Source organism: Apium graveolens, chromosome 7 (genome assembly GCF_009905375.1).
Source record: "Apium graveolens cultivar Ventura chromosome 7, ASM990537v1, whole genome shotgun sequence".
NCBI lineage: Eukaryota > Viridiplantae > Streptophyta > Magnoliopsida > Apiales > Apiaceae > Apium > Apium graveolens.
Genome location: NC_133653.1, coordinates 105,321,171 through 105,345,515, shown reverse-complemented (window position 1 = coordinate 105,345,515; position 24,345 = coordinate 105,321,171). Strand labels below are relative to the sequence as shown.

General features: G+C 37.0%; 1 protein-coding gene across 1 annotated transcript; it reads left to right on the top strand.

Moving 5' to 3' along the window:
• Positions 1 to 936: 936 nt before the first annotated feature.
• Positions 937 to 8,711, top strand: LOC141673935 (protein FAR1-RELATED SEQUENCE 5-like). The gene is made up of 3 exons (XM_074480662.1): positions 937 to 1,037; positions 7,037 to 8,109; positions 8,215 to 8,711. Exons 1-3 carry the CDS (start codon positions 937 to 939, stop codon positions 8,709 to 8,711), a joined length of 1,671 nt encoding a protein of 556 aa, XP_074336763.1.
• The last annotated feature ends 15,634 nt before the right edge of the window (positions 8,712 to 24,345 follow it).

The window sequence follows — 24,345 nt, the reverse complement described above, 5'->3', positions numbered from 1 at the left end:
GAGAATGATTTAATGGTGGAGGAATTAATTAATAATGGCTAATAATTATTTATTTATGAAATAAATAATTGATTGGAAAATTTAATAATTGATTAAATGAGATTTAATTGATTATAAATTAATTAATAAAAGTTCTTAATATTATTAATTAAGAATTTAATTTTTTTTGGAAATTAAATCAAGAGAGAGAATTATTTCTAAAGTGTTTAGAAAAAGGATTAATAATTAATAGGTGTTTTAATTATTAATGTGAATAATAAAGGGTTAATAATAATAATATTTTATGGGAAAATTTCAGCTGAAAATTTTGCCTATAAATATACTATTATAAACCCTATTTTTATTCGAACCCAAAATTTTTAGAAAAACCTAATTCTCTCCACCTCCTCCTCCTCCTTAGCATCATTTTCTTGGTGGATACCGGTGGAGTGCTTCACGTTTGAGGAGCATCTGCTAAGGATCTCCGATTGTTGCTTTTGGATCGCTATTAAAGGTTAGTAATCGGTTCATATATTTTAATCACGATTTATATGTTTTTATTTGGATTTTATATGTGTAAAAGTGTTTTGCCATGCTTCTGCTACGATTAAAATCCAACAATGGTATCAGAGCATAGGCTGTATGCATATAGATCTGTGGTAAAAAATTCAGAATTTTATGTGCTTGTATGAATTAATTATGATTTTTACAAGTTATATAATGGTTTAATTATGACTGATGAGAAATCGTTTCTCAGAAGAATTTTGAATGTTGATCTGGGTTCTACAAGTGTTGTAGATCGTCTGGGTATTTTTCTTAATTATAATTTTATGATGTATAGATTATTTATTATGATTTTTTGAAGTTGTTACAATTAAATTCGTAATTAAATAATCACATATATATATAAATTGTTAGTATGCATATATATATATCTGCTGTGTTGAATGCTGTATGATGGAGGCACGGCTGTCAATTAAAGACAAAGAACAGGACGGCGGCACGTTGTTCGAAGAAGTGTCAGGCGACGACTTTCGTAAACAGATGGAGGACAGCGCGTCTGGCGCGCGCGCGTGGGGTACACGCGCTCGTGTGCCACGCACGGCGCGTGTCAGACACGCGCTGGTCAAGCAGTGCTGACATCATGCTGACGTCAGCGTAGGGTTTTGGGTGTGTGAGGCGCGTGGGCGCGCGTGGGCGGCGGTGTGACACGCGCCTGACAGCGCGTGTGCGCGTGACGGCGCGTGGGTTACCTTTCCGGGGCGCGTGAGGGCGCGTGCGAGCTCAGAATTGGGCGTTTTTGGTGCCGTTGGATTCGTCTTTTCGAGACGCTTCTAATGGTATATTATATGATATTTTAAGAAATTGTTTCGAACTATTCATGTGATACATAGGGATGTATAATGCTTAGACCAATATGCTAGATGATGTAACATGCCTACCTTGATGTTTATTCATGTTTATTTATGTGATATATGCTTAGTTTATCATGCGATGATAGATTTAAGTGAACTTAAATTAACATAAGGCATTTGTTAGACAATCTAGTATAGTGAAATTGTTTCATAACCTTAATAATAATATTATGAATACAATCATGAGATTCTTGTGTTTATGAAACACGTAATTGAATATGAATTTTCAATATGAGAGAAAGGATGATTCTGTCAACAACAGATTTCTATCTGTAAGAAAGGGTTATTAAGTGACGCCTCTTGACAATGCTCCACCCGATCTGGGAATCATCTGATTATTGATTATTGATTTGAAATATTTAATTTAAAAGGAAGAATCTCTTTATAATATGATTATGATTGTAACGTAATATAATCCCTCTAAAATTAAATAATATCAAGTAGTAATTGGCCAATGATACAACGGGCTTGTGTCGGTCATAGCCTTCCAACATGATAGAAAGTAGTTCTTATTTTTAAATCATTGTCGGTTCGTGCTACAGCCGAGGGCTTTGATTTCGAAATAAGAAATACTTGTCTATTACATAGAGATGTGTACATTGAATTAGAATCTAAAGGTCAGTACGTGCCACAGCCGTGGGCCGTTGGAGACTGATTCAATTGTACGGAATGTTGGGTTAGACTTGACTTAGAATATTAAGTTTGTCGTGCCACAGCCGTGACTCAAGTATTCAAGAGGCTAAAGTTTGATTAGGGAATAACATAAGATGTAATTGACAAGAGTTGTCTGCCTATTGAACATTACATGGCGGTTCGTGCCACAGCCGAGGTTGTGTGATGGAATGTAGGATCCCTATTCCCACTAGCATTATGAATGCTTAATTTTTCACGTAGGGGGTTGAATAAATTAGATAAACTAGTGGGAGCCACTTATGAATAAAGACCCGATTCATATAGTGTTTTGAAATGAAATTGAATATTTGCTAAGTGTTGTTATGTGTTTATCATTTACAGATTTACTATATTATGTCTTCTGTACTATCACTCAGGAGCATATTAGATGCTCACAAGTTGACTGGTCCTAATTATGCTGACTGGCTTCAAAACTTGAGAATTGTTCTCAGGGTTGAGAAGCTGGAATATGTGCTTGACTCACCTAAGCCTACTGAACCTGCTAGCGATGCACATAATGATGAACATGTTGTGTATCGTAAGTGGATAGATGATGCAAATGTTGCTCAATGCATCATGCTAGCTTCCATGGACATTGAGCTACAGAAGCAACATGAGCATATGGATGCTCACACTATCCTAATGCATCTACAAGAGTTGTATGATGTGGCGGGGAGGACAGCTCGATATGAGATATCGAAGGAGCTGTTCGGTTGTAGGATGTCTGAGGGAACATCTGTGAATGACCATGTACTTAAGATGATCAATTTGATTGAACATCGTGGACAACTTGGTTTTGCCATGGATGGGGAGCTGAGCCAAGACTTGGTCTTGCAATCGCTTCCGAGTTCGTTCTCGCAGTTTGTTGTGAACTTTCACATGAATAAGTTGGATGTCAGCCTGACTGAACTCCACAACATGTTGAAGACTGCGGAATCGAATTTCCCCCCTAAGAAGAGTTATGTTCTTCTAATTGGTGAAGGTTCCAATCCTAAGAAAAGGAAGAGGAACCCTTCCAAGAAGAAGAAAGTAGGTGAAGAAAAGCCGGTTCCACCAAAAGCTGAAGACCCCAAGAGCAAAGTTGTTTGCTTTCACTGTAACAAGGTGGGGCACTGGAAGAGGAACTGCAAGGTTTACCTTGCAGAATTGAAGAAGAAGAAGGGTAGTGAGACTACCGCTTCTAATTCAGGTATGTTCATGATAGAAGTGAATATGTCATTAAATCGAATTTCTACTTGGGTATTAGATACCGCCTGTGGTTCTCATATCTGCAATTCGTTGCAGGGACTAAGGAGAAGTAGGACTCTTAAGGAAGAGGAGGTGATTCTACTGATTGGAAATGGAGCAAGAGTTGCTGCTGAAGATGTAGGATCATTTCATTTACATATGCCTACGGGCAAGACTATTATTTTTTCTTAAATAATTGTTATTTTGTTCCCTCGATTGTGAGGAATATTATTCCTATGTTAGACTTGACTGAATTTTCATTTATTATTGAGAATAATGAATGTTCTATTCTTAGTGATAATATTCTTTATGGACGTGGTACTTTAAATAATGGTCTGTATGTATGTGACATAATTTACTTCAGATTGAACAAACTAATAAAAGAAAAGGGATGATGAATATCTCACTTTCTTTTGGCACTGCAGACTTGGTCATATTAGTGAAAATAGACTGCGGACATTGCATAAGGAAGGGTTACTTGACCCCTTTTGATTTTGAATCATATCCTACATGCGAGTCTTGTCTATTGGGTAAAATGACCAAATCTCCATTTAGTGGACATAGAGAGAGGGCTGCAGATTTGCTAGGATTGGTACACACAGATGTATGTGGACCAATGTCTACGCAAGCTATGGGTGGATTTTCATACTTCATTACTTTCATAGATGATAGATCTAGATTCAGATATGTGTTTGATGAAACACAAGTCTGAACCTTTGAAAAGTTCAAAGAGTATAAGTATGAAGTGGAGAAATAAACCAAAAATGGTATTATAACTCTTCGATCAGATCGAGGTGGTGAATACTTGAATGGAGAGTTTCTGGATTATCTCAAAGAAAAGGGTATAGTCTCCCAGTGGACTCCTCCAGATTGGTATCTGAAAGGAGAAATCGAACTTTGTTAGACATGGTTTGGTCCATGATGAGCTATGCGAATCTTCCAGTATTCCTATGGGGTTACGCATTGGAAACCTCAGCATATTTACTGAATAAGGTGCCTTCCAAATCTATTCCTCAAACTCCATATGAGATATGGAAAGAAAGGAAACCGAGTCTTAAACATGTTAAGATTTGGGGATGTCCAGCTTATGTCAAGAAAGTTGACCCAGATAAGCTGGAATCTCGATCCGTAAAATGTAGTTTTGTGGGATATCCTAAAGAGACTTTAGGGTATTACTTTTACACCGATCATCGGGTGTTTGTCTCCAAACATGCTACCTTCTTGGAAAAGGAGTTTATCCTTGAAGGAAACAGTGGGAGCAAAATTGAACTTGATGAAGTTCAAGAAGCACAAACTACTACGGTTCAAGTGGAAACACCTGTTCAGACTGAACAACCTTCTGTAGAACAGCCCATTCGTAGGTCAGAGAGAGTGTCTCGCCAACCTAAGAGGTATTATGGCCTTGTCATTGAGAATGACAATGAGTTGTCAATCATCGATGATGACGACCCTATGACCTATAATGAGGCTATGAGTAGTGTTGACTCAGAGAAATGGCGAAGTGCCATGAAATCCGAAATGGAATCTATGTATACGGTATACAAAAGAAAGATTAGAGCAGATGGCCAGGTGGAGACCTTTAAGGCCATGCTTGTGGCAAAAGAATTCAAACAAAGGCAATGGATTGACTTTGATGAAACCTTTTACCTGTAGCCCTGTTAAAATCAGTTCGGATTTTACTTGCGATTGCTGCTTACTACGACTATGAAATCTGGCAAATGGCCAGATGCTTTTCTTTCCAAGGGAAATGAAAATCTAGTGTGTAAGCTGCTGCGAACCATATGTGGTTTAAAGCAAGCTTCTCGTAGATGGAACATCCGTTTTGATGAGACAATCAAAGAGTTTGGTTTTATCAAAAACGTAGATGAACCATGTGTCTATAAAAGGGTTAGTGGGAGCGTGGTCACATTTCTTGTATTGTATTGAAAGAGAGTTGACACACATAACAACATAGCAGACCCACTCACAAAGCTACTTTCTGAAAGTCACTTTGATCGTTATAAAGACAGGATAGGTATTGGTAGAGACCTTAGAAATTTTAAATTGGAGTCCTTGACTTGGTACATTCTGCCATACAGCTTCAATCCATTCAATAGTTTCTGAAATCTGTTGAAGGTATCATTCAATGATTCTCCTTCTTCAAAATGAAAATATTCATAATGTTCAATGAGAAGCTGCATTTTGTTTTCTCTAACTTGCTCAGTGCCTTCACAGATAAGCTGCATAATATCCCAAATTTCCTTAGCAGTTTGGCTGTTAATGACATTGTCAAACATATCTTGATCTAGGCCATTAAACAGAATGTTCATGGCTTTCTTGTCCTTGTGAACCTCTTCAATATCTTCAACAGTCCATTCTGCTTTTGGCTTGGGAATAGACTGTCCAACAGCAACTGTTGCAGTAGTAGCTGTGGCCACCTTGTGAGGGATGCGAGGACCATTTTCAATGCAGTTGATGTAGCTTTCATCTTGAGAGAGAAGATGTAAATGCATCTTCACTTTCCAGTGATGATAGTTATCTCTTTCCAAGATTGGAATCTTTACACCAATATCCTTCTTACTCATGATGTTAGCAGAATAGATCTTTAAACTCTTTGTATGTTAGGAGCTGGCTCTGATACCAATTGTTATTCCCAGTGGACTAATAATGAGATTTATAGAAGGGGGGTTGAATGTAAATCTCAAAACTTTTTCAAGTTTTGAGTAGTTTCTAAGGCTAAGTGTTTTAGTGAGCAAATGTGTGTGAATGGCTTGAAGCTAATACAGACAGATATATATTCAAACACAAATGTATAGAATACAAAGAACTTAAAAACTTTTCTGGTGGATTTGTTGTTCCACCAGAGATGTGTTATTTCAGAAAATCTGTGATTCAAAGAATTAAATCACAGCTGCTTCCTAGTACAAACTAGATGATTTTCTCTCTGGATTTTTCTAAACAGCTCTGGAAAATTCACATCTAATTACTAGCTACTACTTGGTTTATATATCACCAAGTTTACAAGTGAAGACAAAACTGTAAAATACAATTAAAAAGGCTCTTCACATGTTTCTTCTTCATTTCTCTATCCAATGCAATTTAGGCTTAGCTGTTAATCTTTGAATACTTCCTTGTTTGCACCAGAATGGAAATGCTACATTTTCTTGATTCCTCCTAGAGGCTTCCACATTCCAGTTTGTCTCTGTCAACCCATGTGCCTCTGTCAGCTTATGAATTGTCACTATCAACTGCTAATGAACTAAGCATCCGTTGAAACTTTCATCCGTTGATGCCTTATCCATTGAGGCTTTATCCGTTGAAGCTTTATCCGTTGATGCATTATCAGTTGAAGTCTTTATCCGTTGAAGCACTTATCCGTTGATGGATATTATCCGTTGAAGCTTTAGAGACATCCGTTGAAGCTTTGTTTCTTATCCGTTGAAGGTCTTCAATATCAGTTGATACTTCTTCACTTATACAAAATTACAAGGCATGAAATATTTACAATTAGCCCTCCTATTTGCATATCCACTAGTAGTCAACATGACTGATAATTTCCTACAACATCTAAGAATTACAACTTGAATCCAGAGAATGAAATGTGCTACAATACTAAACTTATTGCTAAGTAAAGCTACTCCTTCAACGGATAGCCAAGATGGTCTTATCCGTTGAGGCTACAAACACTAGATTTCTACTTAAGTGTTTTGTTTAACTTATCATCAAACTAATACACATATTCCTAACAATAATGTTGATGATAGCGTTGGCGGTGATAATTTTAACGGTGAAAATTTTGATGACGTAAAAGATGAGAAAAATGTTGAGAAAAAGAATCATGGATTTAAGAATAGTAACAATGTTGTGCCTTATGTCGGCAATATTTTCGATACATTGGATGATGCGGAAGCATTTTATAGGAATTATGGTCGAAAAGAGGGATTCGAGATAATAATTAGGAATACTCATAAGCAAACAAACACAAATGAACCATCATACCGTTTGTTTATTTGTCGAAAAGGTGGAAGGGTAGGAGCGACGCCGTTGGATTTTGGTAAAGGAAAACGAGTTAGAGAGGTAATTCCACGAACGAATTGTGGTGCTCGAATGTGTGTCGTTCACAAAGTGAAGATGGACAAATGGCAAATTAGTTTGGTGGATTTAGAACACAATCATAAATTGGTGTCACCGGAAAAAGTTCAATTTTTTCAAAGATCACTCAACATAGATCCTATGACGCGATCATTGATTGAGTTGTTTAACAAATCGGGAATTGAGACGGGCAAAGTAATGAAGTTTCTTAGCGAGACAGAAGGGGGTGTTGAAAATCTTGGTTTTTCTAATCAAGACGTACGTAATGTCATACGTGATATTCGGCGCCGGGTGTTTGATTCAGGTGATGCAGAGTGTGGATTACTTTTGCTACGAGAACTACAAGAAAATAGTTTTGGTAATTTCTTTTATCGGGTGGATGTAGATGATGAGAATCGTGTACGGGGTTTGGTGTGGGTTGATCCTCGGTCCATTAACGCGTACAAGAATTTTGGTGATGTGGTTACGTTTGATTTAACTTACCGGACGAATAGGTATTGTATGCCTTTCATACCTATTACGGGCGTAAACCACCATTATCAAAATATACTATTTGGATTTGCACTGGTAAGGGATGAGACTGATGCATTGTATAAGTGGGTTTTGAGGACATGGTTGGAAGCCGTCGACAATAAACTGCCTAGAACAATTATTACTGATCAAGACATTGCATTGGGAAATGCCATTGCCGAGGTCATGCCTATGCCACAAACAAAGCATACATATTGTACATGGCATATAAGTAGTAAGTTTCCCGAGAAGTTATCTTATTTGTACACAAATTATCCGGAGTTCAAGATAGAGTTTAATGCATGTGTGTACAAGTCGTTTACACCTACATAATTTGAAGGTAAATGGGAGCAATTAGTCGAGAAGTACGATCTTGAGGATCATGCTAGGTTAAATGACATGTATGCTATTAGAACTCAATGGATTGGTGCTTACACGAAGCAACATTTTTTCGCCGGCATGACTACAACTTCAAGAAGCGAGTCTACAAATTCTTTTTTTGATGAATATGTGCAATCATCTACCGGTTTGAAGGAATTCATTGAGAACTCCCAAAAGGCTTTGGAGATGCAATATCTGAAGGAGGTTAAAGCCGATTATGACAGCGAACAATTGGAAAGGAGATTAGTTTTGCACTCATCCTTAGAAATACATGTATCCGAAATCTACATGAAAGAAATGTTCAAACGGTTTCAAAAGGAGCTTATGAAAAGTACATGTTACATCATGAACAGTGTCAAAAACAATGGAACTTATATGTCGAAACTGTATTTGGTTGAGAAGGCTACCCTGCCGGAGAATTGCAGAAGAAAATATCGAGTGACGGTTTTTATGTAGGAAAAAATTGAATGCTCGTGTTAGAAGTTTGAACATTCTGAGATGATTTGCAAACACATAATCCGTTATCTTGACAAAAAACAAAAAATCAAGATACCGGAAAGTCTCATCATGGGTAGGTGGACAATGAACGACAACAAAATTATGGGGCCTCTTCCATATGCTCCTCCCGGTATTGGTAATGATGGTGCATCACAACCATTAAGTTTTGGTGCATTGTGCAAATCTTTTCAAGATTTAGCTGCTTCCGGTAGTTGTTCTGTTTCACGGTATAAATACTTAATGGGTGTGATTGATAGAGAGAAGAGATACTTGAAAGATGCTTTTACGGATGAAGAGCGTAGAGAAAGAACCCATGAGGCGAAAACTCAAGAGGACTACCAACATGATCCAATATTTGATCCTCCAATGTCGAAAACTAAAGGAAGGAAGAAAACAAAAAGATATAAAAGTGGAATTGAGACGACAACTTCAAAGATCAAGATCAAGCCTCGAAAGTGCAATTATCGTGGGGCGATCGGAGGAGAACATGATGCAAGAAACTGTCCCCTAAGGGAGGAGCATGATCGAAGAAATTTTTAGGTTTTAACCTAACAATTGTTGACAAGTAGTACATTAGTTCTTTTAACTTTTCTATTTAAGTTACATAATATTAATGTTATTTAAATTTACACATAATGTTGCATATTAATGTTATTTTTTAATAAAAATATTATCCAACTCTTATTATTAATATTAATATTGTTTAAAATATTTTCAACACCAAAACTTTTATTATCCAACTTAAAATATTGTAAGAGAATAGTGACAGAGCACCCAACAATGAGACATTGCTAGATGTCCCACTGCAGCAATGACTCATTGCTGGGTACTCTGCTCCACCCAAAACTCACTGCCTCTTTTTGTTAACAAAAGTGAGTTTAGTAATATTAATATTTTTAAAATATTTTCCAACACTAAAACTCTTAAAATATTTAAAATATGCAGTATTAATGTAAAAATTTGAAAAAGTGATTTAATCAACAAAGTCAACTAGACATTAAAATAGTCAATGCGAACTAGTGACAGAGTACCTAGCAATGAGACATTGCTGGAGGTACTTACGGTAGCAATGACTCATTGCTGGAATTTCTGTTTCACCCAAAACTCACTGTCCCTTTTTATTAACAAAACTGGGTTTTTAGTAATATTAATATTTTTAAAATATTTTCCAACACCAAAACTCATAAAATATTTAAAATATGCAGTATTAATGTAAAAATTTGAAAAAAGTGATTTAATCAACAAAGTCAACTAGACATTAAAATAGTCAATGCGAACTAGTGACAGAGTACCTAGCAATGAGACATTGCTGGAGGTACTTACTGCAGCAATGACTCATTGCTGGAATCTCTGTTTCACCCAAAACTCACTGTCCCTTTTTATTAACAAAACTGGGTTTTTAGTAATATTATTTTAAAAATATTTTTCAACACCAAAACTCTTAAAATAACTACAAAATGCATTATTTGCGGTAAAATTTGAAAAAATTGATTTAATAAACAAAGCCAACTAGACCTTAAAATAGTCAAAAGGACCTGGTGCAATGTCTCATTGCTGGGTATGATCACTGCAGCAATGATTCATTGTGGGGTGACTAAACTGTAAAATGTGTAAAGTATGATATCTCCCGCAATGATTCAATGCTGAAGTCTGTGACCAGTTTTCTGGCAAGTTGCTAACATCAACATTGCGGGTGATTTACATAGTTTAAGAAAAAAAATGGCATGGTTCCGTTTATTTTTATAACTTACCAACCTGTTTCAACTAAATCTAAATCAACCAACCAACAACCAATCAACATTGCGGGTGATTTATATAGTTTAAGAAAAAAACGGCATGGTTCCGTTTATTTTTATAACTTACCAACCTGTTTCAACTAAATCTAAATCAACCAACCAATCAACATCAAATCTAAACGCAACATCAATCCAATAAAAATAATCATAATCAATAACAAAGAAAACACCGAAACAAATCCAAAATATAAACTATAGTCCCCTGTTCCTCTGCTGGATCCCATAGTCACTTATCCGTCTAGCGAGCCCTTTGAAAGCTCCCAAGCTATGCGATACCGGAATGTCCAAATACCCAATACAGGCTCCCAAACAACATCTCTCAACGATATGCCACTAAGTATAGCATCCATGTACTTGCATGTAACACCCCCAAATCTGGGGTCGGGGATCCGGGTTGTCACGAGTTCCATTTCCCTTAATAACACTTAACCTTAATAAACAACCAACTACTGCGTACTGTGACCCCACAATATATGTCACACCCCCAACTTTAACAGCAAAATAAATATAGCTATTACATCATTTTAATGAAGAATACACAACCAAATCCAAGATCTTACAGTTTAGGGTTTGAAACAGCCCAACACTACCAACTATTACATCTGATTACAAATACCGAGTCCTCACACAACTATTATACTTATTCTACCTGAGCTCGAACATAAGCATCAGCATCACAGGTCTTACGGGCAGTCTGCTTGAATCTAACCATAGCTGCTAGCTGAATATCAGGGCAAAGCAAGAAGTGAGCCAAATGCTCAACAAGTGCTAACAACACAACACAAAACATAAATCGAGATATACTTTTAAGAATGCCAATGGAGAGACATAACTAATGATAACGAGAGATAAAACTATGTGAGATGGCATCATTTTGCTTGTATCAAAACAATTTTAAAAATCATGTCTTAATCAAAATCATTTTATGACGCTACGGATTACAGCCGGTGATCAGCCGCGAAGTAATCCCGAACCTCGCTGGGTTCTAAAACATTAACGGGAATTCCTAGGCAACTTTTAAGCCTAAAATAAGTGTGGAAAGGACTCGCGTCTCAGTCCAGACCCACTATTCAAGAAAACATTTATCCCCCTTTAGGACTGAAAACCCATATTTTATTTATTTCAAAAGCTGATGCCGAATTGTAACAAAATCTCTTTTAACAATACACATTTTTATTAAGGGAATATAGATCAACTCGAAACACGGGAAATATGGTACTAAATCTCAGGGCCATGATTCACAAAACTTTACTCTATTAGGGTAACCAAAAGGTTTTCATATGTCAGAACTTGGACAGGAAAATATGGTGAGACTAATGGATAATATGAAGGGGTAATGCCAAACTGGGCTTAAAGTAATGGTTTCTCGTCAAGGTACAGGTGTTGGATCATTAAGAAGATAAGCTTCACAAATACTATGGGTGTTAAGGTAATGATCTCTAGCTCAGGATGAATGTATATATCAGAATTATCAAGCTTTTGGATAAGAAAGAGGGTATCAATCAATGAGGAATCATGTTGGTAAGTTTCTGACTATCAAAGTTCAAGGTAAGGTTCTATAGGGGTTCAAGCATCAGGATGAGATATCAATACTTAGGAATCATCATCATGTAATCAAGAGGATCAATCAAGTATTATAACAACTCTTTATTTTATCATGGCATTTAACTATCATGAAAAGACTTTTGAACTACTTGCAATACATACTTGAGGGTTCATGGCATCTCTATGTAATTCAAAGATAAGCGAGAGATACGCTTGATTTAAACATATCAAAATGGCTCAGGATAATTGCATCGATAAATATGAACTGTTTATAGTAAATATGAAGGTCAAGTTGAATCACTTGCCTTGAGATAGGCTGGTCTGGTCTGACTGGTAGGAGCAACTGGAGCTTCACTCGACTTTTATGGCAAGTTTTCCCTCGTCTCGAGATCCTACATAAATAATAATAATCCTCATTATAATATATTCTTAACATCTCAACCTATTTACAACCCGAAATTAAACACGGATGGCACTTATGCCTATATGCACTTAATTTATATCCACCTTTATATTTCAAATGTACACACGTAGCCACATAATCACATATCGTATATTAATACCAAATAACACCATAATGCAACACTAGGCTTGGATGATCTCGACTCACAACTTAAGTCACTTGGTCGCTAAACTAGACAAGATCTTCAAATTTTGGCTTCCTAACTCAATGTGCCTTTCCTAAATTATCCAAAACCTATTGACCCTCACTTGTGCCTTTTTCTCTACTGATTTTATACTATCTTACAACTATGGTGGTCGACCTAATACTCACTTCTAAGTGTTCTAAAACTTTGTGATAAGTGAAAGTGCTCACTGGTGCAAATTTCAGAATGACAACTATGGTTTTTTGAGTACATTAGACACTCTTAAACTACAAGTTTTCCTTCAAAACTTTTACACAATACTCTCCTGACCTAAAGGCATCTCACAAACTTGATGTGGCTCAAGGGCCTGGCTTGGTCCTTCTTGGGCCTAAGCTAAAAGTCCAAGGTTTCCCTGTTTTTCTGGGCAGAAAATGCTCTGACTTGAATTAACTTGTGACACATGGTTCTAACTCATATCCTATGAACTATGGTTGGAAAAACTTCTCTGACACTCCCTCTAACTAAGGCCCAATTGGGCCTAATGAGGGCCTAAAGTTGCAACAAAACTGTCCCCTGCTGGACAGATTTTTTTTTCTACTTGTGCACCTAACCAAATGACATGCAAACCTCCAACCAACTCCTAAAACCTTTTATATACTCCCAATACTAACTTCTGGTAGCTTGGGCCTCAAAGTGCACACCAATGACATGGTCAAAACTCACTCTAAACCTCAGGGTGCTATACTGATTTTTCTGCAGAAACTATAACTCTCTTTTTCCAAGGTTTTGACTTGACAAACTCAACTAACAACGACTCAATACTTAAACCAAGACTTATACATGGTATTCTACTGAACTAACTACCTTATTCTCAAAATAACCTGGGTGAGATCATCCTTATCTAAGGTACAATTATGGCAAAACGAAAGAGACTACACTTCACAAATCACAAATCTTCATGCTTTTGAAACAACAAGATATATATTTTTATAAAAAATAACCACGAATTATTACCATGCAACAAGAAGCATAAATCAATATTAACACATTATTCCTACTGAAATTAAGGCTCACTAACAAAATCTTTCCAAATGATCAAAATCTTACAACATTCTAAGAGAAATCCACATGCATGCATGCCTTCGGGTTTTTCAATCCAAAACAACACATTTTCTACATATGTTCTATCATAAAATTGACATGCAATCCTAGCATAAGATATACCTAGATGATCACTTAGCATGCAAAGAGTTTTATCAATTTTTCACCACAAAATTCAAGTCATTATCACATAAACATGCAAAAATTGATTTAAGCAACAATAATAGTCTTAAGGACCATTCATTCGGCTCCCATATGGTCATGGCCGAATGAAATGGATGGGAATGGCCATTTAATCATCAAGAGTTTTCCTCTCAAGATTTGGCACTTCTCCATTCCTTGTAGTCCTTTCAAAAATAACCCTAAACTCACAAGAATCAAGGTTGTATTTTGAGTTTCACTAAAACCTTTACATGCAACCTTTAAACTTAAACTTTTCACTCATAACTCTTTGAATCATGTATGATCAAGATATAGGAAGTAACATTTACTTGATTGCAAAGTGGGAGCTTGAATGAAGAATGAAGAAAAGGGAGGGGGTATGGCTTCGGCCAAAAAGTCGAGAGGAGAGGGGAGAGCCGAGAGGAGGGGGAGGAAAGGAGGAGTGTAGAAATGGTGGGGTGAATGTGGAGTAATAATCATGTTAGTTTGGTTTTTATTTGGCCAAAAGTGAGTGGATTTGAGATTTTACAAGAGTAACCTTCCAATATAGTTAGGTAGATTTGCATGCAAGGGTAAAGTGGTAATTTGGTTAGTAGAATGAAAGTGAGTGGGGTTGGAAATGTCTTCCTTGACCCTTAGTTGAATTGGAAGAGTATTTGCATGCAAGGGTAGCCATGTAATTTGCTAATTATAACAAATAAAATTTATAAAGATTTATTTTTATAAAATAAAATACAAGTTCAAAAATTATAAAGTTTATACCATAAAATAACTTGGATTCTTAGAGACTTTATAAAATCATTTTCAAAATTTGTGAACAAAATACCTTTTAAAAGAAAATTTTTCCAAAGCTTAGAATATTCCTTATAAATCAAAAATAAAGAAATTAAATAAACTCTTGCTTTGAAAAATCATATACTACACAAAGCAAATTTATAATGCAGAAATTTTCACTCACACTAGCGTACAATCATTGAATATATTTTCATTTGACTTTAATATTTTACCCAATCCACAAATAATATTACATAAAATGCCGGTCGTAACATCCTTTCCCCCTTAAGGGATTCTGTCCCCAGAATCTAAGAGAAAAGATGAGGATGCCAGGAACGCATATCAGACTCTAACTCCCAAGTCGACTCTTCGACCTTAGGGTTCCTCCAAAGTACTTTTACTAATTTTACTGACTTATTTCTAAGACTCTTTACTTGCCAGTCGAGTATTTTAACCGGTTGCTCCACAAATGACAGGTCTGCCTGAATTTCTACAGGTTCATATTCTATCACATGGCTAGCGTCAGGATTGTACTTCTTAAGCAACGACATATGGAATACATTATGCACATGCTGATACTGAGGTGGTAAGGCCAACTCATAGGCCACCTTTCCCACTTGACTCAGAATCTCAAAAGGACCTATGTATCTAGGTGCTAACTTCCCTTTCTTGCCAAATCTCATCAACCCTTTTCTAGGTGACACCTTCATCAACACAGCTTCGCCAATTTGGAATTGAACGTCCTTACGCGTTGGATCCGCATACTTCCTCTGTCTATCTTGAGCAGCAAGCAACCTTTTCTGAATTAACTTGACCGAGTCATGCAACTGTTGTACCAATTCTGAGCCGAGAATTCTTCCTTCTCCCACTTCATCCCAACTTGTTGGTGATCTACATTTTCGCCCGTACAAAGCTTCGTATGGTGGCATGCCGATACTGGAATGATAGCTGTTGTTGTAAGAGAATTCAATCAACGGCAAATGGTCGTCCCAACTTCCCTCAAAATCGATTGCACAACTGCGCAACATGTCTTCAATCGTTTGAATTGTCCTTTCACTCTGGCCATCAGTCTACGGGTGGTACGCCATTCAACTTTGTGCCAAGACATTCCTGAAATTGCTTCCAGAATCTCGAGTTAAATCAGGGATCTCTGTCTGAAACTATTGATACGGGTACTCCATGCCTTAGTACGATTTCGCGCACATACAGATGAACCAACTTGTCCAGTGACGACTTTTCATTTATTGGAAGGAAATGGGCCGATTTCGTAAGACGATCAATTATAACCCATATTGCGTCATGCCCGGATTTCGTTCGCGGTAGTCCCACTATAAAGTCCATAGCGATATTTTCCCATTTCCATTCTGGAACCTTCAGGGGCTGAATTAATCCGCTTGGTCGTTGATGTTCTGCCTTTACTTTCTGACAAGTATAGCACTTCGCAACCCATTCTGCCACGTCTCGCTTCATATTTGGCCACCAAAAGTTCTTCTTTAAGTCTCGATACATCTTGGTGCTTCCCGGGTGGATTGAAAATTTCGAATTGTGGGCTTCATGGAGGATCTCATTCTTTAATTCAGGTACATGGGGAATCCATATTCTGGATGAAAACCTTAGTATCCCTTGCTCATCCCTTTGAGTATTAATCTCCTCTCCAGATAACTGATTCTTCTCTTTTTCCATTACTTCGACTTGACACTTCTTTATCTTTTCCACTAGTGTTGGCTGAAAGGTCATTGCACGACAAACTTCCTCGACTTTTCCATAAGCACAAAGTTCCAATTCTAATCTTTCGATTTCTTCAGATAACTCTTTTGATGTTATCATCATATTCAATCTCTCCTTCCTACTCAGAGCATCGGCCACTACGTTCGCCTTTCCAGGATGGTAATTTATCGAACAGTCATAGTCCTTGATCAATTCCAGCCATCTCCTCTGCCTCATATTGAGCTCTTTTTGAGTAAAAATGTACTTTAAACTCTTGTGATCCGTGTAGATTTCACACTTCTCTCCATAGAGGTAATGTCTCCAGATCTTGAGTGCGAACACTATGGCGGCTAGTTCCAAGTCATGCGTCGGGTACTTTAACTCATGCGGCTTCAACTGTCTTGACGCATATGCGATCACTTTACTGTGTTGCATCAACACACAACCCAAACCCTTATGTGAAGCGTCGCTGAATATTACAAAATTCCCTTGATCATCTGGAAGTACCAACACCGGAGCTGTTACCAACTTCTGCTTTAACTCTTGAAAGCTATCTTCACATTCTGCACTCCATTCAAACTTTTGATTCTTTCTGGTTAACTTGGTCAATGGCGTGGCGATCTTCGAGAAATCCTTGACGAATCATCTATAGTATCTGGCCAATCCTAGAAAACTTCGCACTTCCGTAGGAGTCTTTGGCCTCTCCCAACTCATAACTGCCTCAATCTTTGCCGGATCCACTTTAACTCCCTCATTTCCAATAACATGCCCCAAAAATTGAACTTCCTTTAACCAAAACTCACATTTGGTAAACTTGGCATACAACTTCTCATGTCGGAGTATCTCCAATGCTATCCAGAGGTGCTGCTTATGTTCTTCTTCCGACTTAGAATAAATAAGGATGTCATCAATGAATACCACGACAAATTTGTCCAAATACTTCTTAAATACCCGATTCATCAGATCCATAAATGCGGCCGGAGCGTTGGTCAATCCAAACGGCATTACTAGGAATTCATAATGCCCATATCTGGTCCTGAATGCGGTCTTAGGAATATCTTCTTCTTTGATCTTTAATTGATGGTATCCCGATCTCAAATCAATCTTCGAAAAGCATTTTGCTCCCTTCAACTGATCAAAAAGGTCATCTATCCTTGGTAGCGGGTAGCGGTTCTTGATCGTCACCTTATTCAACTCCCGGTAATCTATGCATAGACGCATACTGTAATAACCCCAATTTTTGAGAAATTTTGAAACCCTTATGAATAGTGTTTTTGCTGAACGAGAAAACTTTTCATGCCACACTATGTAGGGGTTCTGATATGGATATTCTGAGATTTTATTAGTACTTTATATGGGATATAAGTGTATGTAAAGATCGTCAGAATCCAATTCCGAACACTTTGATTTTTCCCGGAAATCCACTAGATACGGAGAGAATTGAGTATAAGGTAACAGGATAAAAAGGATTTAAATTAAAGGATTATAAGAGAGGATCATAAAAGGAATACAATGTATTGAGAAAGGTTAAGGGAACCTAAGTAATAAGATCCCGGGTATGATCCTTCAAACGATAAATGAAAACGAAAGTTAAGCGAACCGTATAACAGATCAGCGGTCATTAGGCAAACAATTAGGAAGTTAAGCAAAGGGATTAGAGGAAGTGATGTCACCCAACCAATGAGAAGAGGACAAGGAAGGGAGGATGACATAGCAATGTGATGTAAGCATGACATAGGGAAGGAGGAGATGTGGTGGAATATTAACCACACAAAACCAAGGGCAACTAGGTAATTCACTAAAGCAAACAACAAAAATCAACCAACCAAGCAAATCATTTCATTTTCATCAAACAAAACACAAAATTCTCTCTTCTTCTTCCTCATGCTCTCGGGTGGTTTCTTAAGAAATGGGAAGTCCAAGCTCCTCCACTTGTTATTTTCCAAGGTAATTATCCTAGCTCCTCCTAGTTAAGTTACATACTTCCTATAAGTTTAAGCTTCTAATTCCAAGCCAATCTTTTTCTATAAATCATCAAAGAAGATGGTGAATAGTGTTTTCAAGAACTAAAATTTGTGTTCTTGAAGTTTTGTTTAGATTAAGCTTGGTTAAGGGCTTTAAAGGTGATTCCAAGCCATCCTCTTGATTCTCCACTCTCGAAGGAAGGTATAAACTACAAACCCTAGCTTTAGTTTTGAGTATTTAGGAATGGTTATGAGTAGTATAGTATATGTGAAGCATGAAACTTGTTTGTTTAAGAGTTTGGGTTGGAATGGTGGTGATTGATTTGTTGAAATCTTAAGATTTGGTTAAAGAATGTAGTATAGTTTAAATTCAAGTTTTAGGAGTAAGTAAATGGATTATAATGAGTTGGTTTGGGGCTGTTGTAATGTATTTTGGATGGAGTTTGGATTGGGTTATGAATTGGGGTTGGATTGTGGTTGTTTTGAGTTGGTTTAAATTTGGGAAATCGCGTAAACATAGCCGTCGTAATGTCTGATTTACCGTAGACTGTTTTTGTTCTTAACATCAGAACCCTTGAACTCACTGCTAGGTTTTGACCATTGTCATGTTTAGATAGTTCATGTTACGAGCTTCGTTTTGATATGTGGTTCGTTTGATTCCGATGAACGGTTTAGGAGAAACGACCGTTTCAAGTAACGGCGTTTCGCGAACGAAACTTTTTCCCCTCGCCTTACTTTGAAATGTAGGTTAAAGACCGAAAAGGGTTAATTAATGCATGAAACATTTATGGTAAGTGTTTTAGGCAGTTGGTAAGTCACTCACGAAGGAATCGCTTTAAAACTCGTAAAGGTTAAATTATTAAAAATGGTGGAGCCGAGGGTACCCGAGTGACTTAAGCGAATCAGTGAGCGCAAAACAAGCGTTAGAGTCTAAGTTAGTTAAAGTATAGATTTACAAGTGACTTTGGTTTAATTCCAACTTACTTGTTGCTTATAGGTTACCAGACTCGTCCCGAGCCATTCGTAACCCCCAGTCGCTCAGGCAAGTATTCTATCCGTTATACTGTTGTTGTGATGAATACACTTGTATATGCATTATCTTGCGATAGATGCATGTTGGTTATTTAGCAAATTCTTGCGATATATTGTAGCATGTGATATGGTATATATGCATGCCTGTTTCATATTCTTGAAATATATATCTGTTGGTTCAGTTGATAATACCTATGCTAGAGGATAGCGGTATCTTGCATATACCCTTAGTATAGGGACCCAAAGGTGAAAATATTTTCTAAAACCGGGAGTCGAGGATCCCGAGTAGATTTTGTATATATGGATATGGATATATATATATATTTATATATATATATATGGTCATAGTTTTCAAAACTATTAATCGAATAAGGTTTATTCGATAACTTTAACTTTATTTTATTATTGAATATTATTTCGAATATTATTCGAAGGCGTATGACTCCTTTTATTTATTTATTTGAATATTATTTGAATATTCATTCGAGGGCTTATGACTCTTTTATATTATTTATTGAATATTATTTGAATTTTCATTCGAGGGCTTATGACTCTTTTATATTATTTATTGAATATTATTTGAATATTCATTCGAAGGCTTATGACTCAGTTTATATTATTTAATGAATATTATTTGAATATTCATTTGAGGATCTATGACTCCGATTATTTGCTGAAATATATTCTTTATTTTATTAAAGAATAAGATGTCAATAATCAAACTTATTTTCGATTATTCAAATAAAGATAATACTTTCATATAAGTATAGCTTTGGTTAATTAATACTCGTTTCAAGTATAAATTTTAATACTTCTACTTCAATTATTTTTATAAAGACTATTCTTTATGGGAATATTATTTAATTAATAATATTCAGATATTTTCTAATATTCTGGGGACTGATTTACTTCATTAAATCAGCCTTACTCCAAACACTCTTTAAAGTGTTTTCGAGTCTTCAAAATGATTTTTAAAAGTCAGAGCGGATCCCAAAACTCATTTTTATATTTAAGATCTTCCTTTTTAAAGGGGATTTAAATACTCGCTCAAAACCTGGGGAATCCGGCTCTGTGGTGTATTTTATATTCGCAACGAGGTTGCAGATTTGGTAAATGAATTGATTACTTGCCCAACGTTCGGGAAGTAAGCCCATCTCATTGAGTCGGCATAAGCGACAGGCCGGGGTACGGTCTATTATTGTGTAAGTGGCTGGGTGGCAGTCCATCAACGCGTGAGGGGCCGGGGTACGGTCTAGCGCGAGGTCCTAATGCGGCCAGGGTGATGACCGGTGAGGAATTCATCCATCTACAGTAGAAAAGGTTACTTATTGGTATCTTTGCCTGATCAGCGAGATATCGGGTTTATGCCAAAATTCTTTTCCTTTCCAAAATTCATTGGATGTTTCAAACTCTGTTCATACTTTGCATAACAGAGGTTCCAGGAAATGTTTAAAGGGATATATATATGTGGATATATATATATATCGGGGCTAAATAAAGTATCTCATAACTTTTTCATTCAATAATATTTCAAAGATTGAATCTATTCAAGTCTTATCTTGTGGTCTCATCAGTGGGATGAACTTTTGAAACTGATTATAACTTGAATGGTGGTAGTTCAAGTAGTATTGGGAAAGATATAAGTATATTGGGGTATTTGGTAACCTCATCTTTTAAACTTATATCTAATTAATAATTGTCTTATGAATGACAAAGATTTTCAGAAAAACGTTGAGACAAGGTTAGATATATGAGATCACCTTGCAACGATATTTTTTATACAGTTATACACTGGGATTTTGTGTATATTATGCATGGAAGAGGACTTCCAATATTTTGAAAAGTATATATGTATATATACTGAATATTTTGCGACTTCATCGCATTAAGATATCAAACTTGGTTCATTTCTTTTGACCAAGACTTTCATGAGTACTATGAGAAGGCTCATATACTAGTAAGTATATACTAGTAATTATCTTACACACGATAAAAGATTTAGTAAGTATCCATTTAGATACTTATATTATTGTTATCACTATATATTATCTTGCGAGCTGTAAGGCTCACTCTTGCTTTATTTCTTCATCACACAACAACAGTTAGGAAAGATGGCCAGACTCCAGCAGACCCAGCGCAAGCGCGTGGGAAGCGTCCCGCGTCTTCCCGATGATGTTGTGGCTGCTATAGCTGCAGAGGTAGATCTATTGGTAGATCAGGCATTCTATTTTTGAGAATCAATTATGTATAATTATAACTTGTGGCAGATAATGGCAATTAACTGTAAATTTATCAAGTAATCATTTTGGGTTGTAATAATTTTAAATTGTGGATTCAAAGACTTGTACTTATTTCAATTTCATCTCTGAGACTATAACGGGTTGTGGTGTGTGTTAGTGTGGGGTCACAGCATAAGGTTATTATTATTAATTAAGTGAAGTGATATTGTGGAAAGAAAGACCGTGACGACCCGGATCCCCGACCCCGGATCTGGGGGTGTTACAGAAATGGTATCAGAGCTAAGCGTTATAAACCTCAGAGATGATGGGACGTTAAGATAATAAGTTCACTAAGATAATAAGAACTCTTGCCAAGTTCATAGTCGGACTACCTAACGTAGTACTGACAGTTAAAACCCTTATGGGAACCCTTATAAATATCGTGATAGGAGCGTAGTTCGTTATCGTATATGGTAGCGGGACTCCGAACCCTGAGGTTGAGGAGCAACATCGCGATGATGTTTTATTACTCATTGGAGATCAAATTATGGATCCAATAGAGCGTCCTAACGCAGGACCGGATGATGTTGATATTGAGGAGGTAGCGGTTGAGGAGGTTGTCCTAGAAGGGATAGTTGTTGAGGAGGATCCCAAGGAGGATCCTGGCAAGATTGGATAAAGGACCACTGATGAATTGATGACCATGGTTAGGGCAACTCCCAGAGGTAGGATTGGCCGGTCACTACCGGAGGTTCGTTCAAGTTGTAAAGATAGTAGCCCCTTTAACGCGGCTTACTAGTAAGACTGAGAAGTTCGAATGGACAGAGAAATGCGAGAATAACTTTTAAGAACCGAAACAAAGGTTGGTGACGTTCCCTATGTTGGCGTTGCCGGATGGAAAATGAGATTTTGTGATGTGTAGTGACGCTTCGCATAAGGAATTAGGGTGCTTCATATACAGCACAGCAAAGTAATCGCGTACGCGTCAAGACAATTAAGGGAATATATAATTCGATATCCCCACCCATGAGCTTGGGCTCGTGGCAATAGTTTTTTTTTCCCTAAAGATTGGAGGCACTACTTGTATAGAGAGAAGTGCGAGAATTACCTGAGCCATAAAGTGCTCTAGTACATTTTTCACGTAGAAAGAGCTCAACATATGCCAGAGGAGGCAGTTAGAGCTAATCAAGAATAATGATTGGGAGATTCTTTATCATTCGGGGAAAGCCAATATGGTGGCTGATGCCCTTAGTAAAAAGGAGAGACTCAAGATGATGATGTCTTTTGGAGAGTTTATAAGAGATTTTGAGAAAATGGAAATAGTAGTGAAGGTAACCGGAGCCGGTACCGAAAGGCTGTTTGAAATTGCAATACAGTCTGAATTATCAGAAAAGAACACATTGTGCCAGAAAGAGTGATGAATGAAGGCAGAGAGCCAACAAATAGATAAGAGGTTAATACCGAGAAAGATGAGAAGGGAATAATGAGGTATTCCTACAGAATTTGGGTTCCAAATGTTCAAGAGCTTAAAGATGAGATCTTAGATGAAAGCTAGTTTGAGGAATAAGATTTAGAGCAAACCCTGAATGTGATAGTCAGGGAGGACGCCATCAAGATAGAAGGAACCCATAACATAATGAAGTGGAAAATGAGGATTTTAACGTATAAGATAACCCCAAGTATGGGGAGTAGGAAGAAATATTTAGACTGAGAAAACAAAAGTCGAGCGAGATAAGGAGACCCGAGACGGTACTCCTATACGGAAATTCATGGACCTGTCTAAAAAGAACTTAAACTATTATCCCCAACCACCACCTTGAGGAAACAATGCGGTAGGAAATTCTTTCATGACCTTTAAGTCGCTAAGCTCTCAGAGTTCCAAGGAACAGGTTGACCCAGTCGAGGCAAGAGCCTGGCTAAAGGAAATAGAGGAATCATTTGAGATTCTAAATGATTGACGAATCACAAAAGACTATTTTTATCACTTACCCTCCTAAGAGAGAGGCCACCCGCTGGTGAAAGGCCAAGGAAGGCACGGAGCAAGAGATTATAATAAACTGATTAAAGTTCAGTCAATTGTTTTCAGGAAGGTACTGCCCAAAGTTATGGAGATAGTGTAAAAGCTTTAGAGCCAGAACAAAGGCGGACGAGTATGATGAATTGTGAACCTAAGTTGTAAAAAGTTGTCAAGATTCGTTCTAAGGACACGAATCCAGAATGACGGGACGTTTGAAATCTATGCTTATGTTGTGTTGGTTCATGAATTAATGATAAGAGAAAGGAAAATAAAAAGGAATTGAAGTGGAAAGGAATATAAAGGCATTAGAGTTTGAGGAATGATAAGGGAGTTGGGTATGAGGAAACCCTAAAGACTCGTAGCAATAGAAATAGAAAAGTATGCCTTCGTCAGGATGAGGGTGATTCACCATGAGTTAAATTGATGGTTGAAGGAATAAGAGATACATATATTTTATCCCCTGTAAGTTGGGAGGATTTGAGGAAAACTTGAGATAGTTCGAAGGTTAAATATGAGACGCGGATAGACTGAGGAGACAAGGAAGTAAGAAATTAGGAAAATTGGATGAAGGAAGTAACCTTCAAGAATGTGAAGTGTAAGATCGGTGGCTTGATACCCAGAAAGGGAGACGCCAGATATGAGAGATATCCCAACATTGAGGTGACTGTTGAGAAACAACAAAAGTAAA

Bases quoted from the DNA above. Each gene is read 5' to 3' on its own strand.
- LOC141673935 (XM_074480662.1), top strand. From the start codon at position 937: ATGGAGGCACGGCTGTCAATTAAAGACAAAGAACAGGACGGCGGCACG. The intron at 1,038-7,036 runs GTCTGGCGCGCG...TGTTGATGATAG, and splicing joins AAACAGATGGAGGACAGCGC to CGTTGGCGGTGATAATTTTA. The intron at 8,110-8,214 runs GTAAGTTTCCCG...CATAATTTGAAG, and splicing joins TTGTACATGGCATATAAGTA to GTAAATGGGAGCAATTAGTC.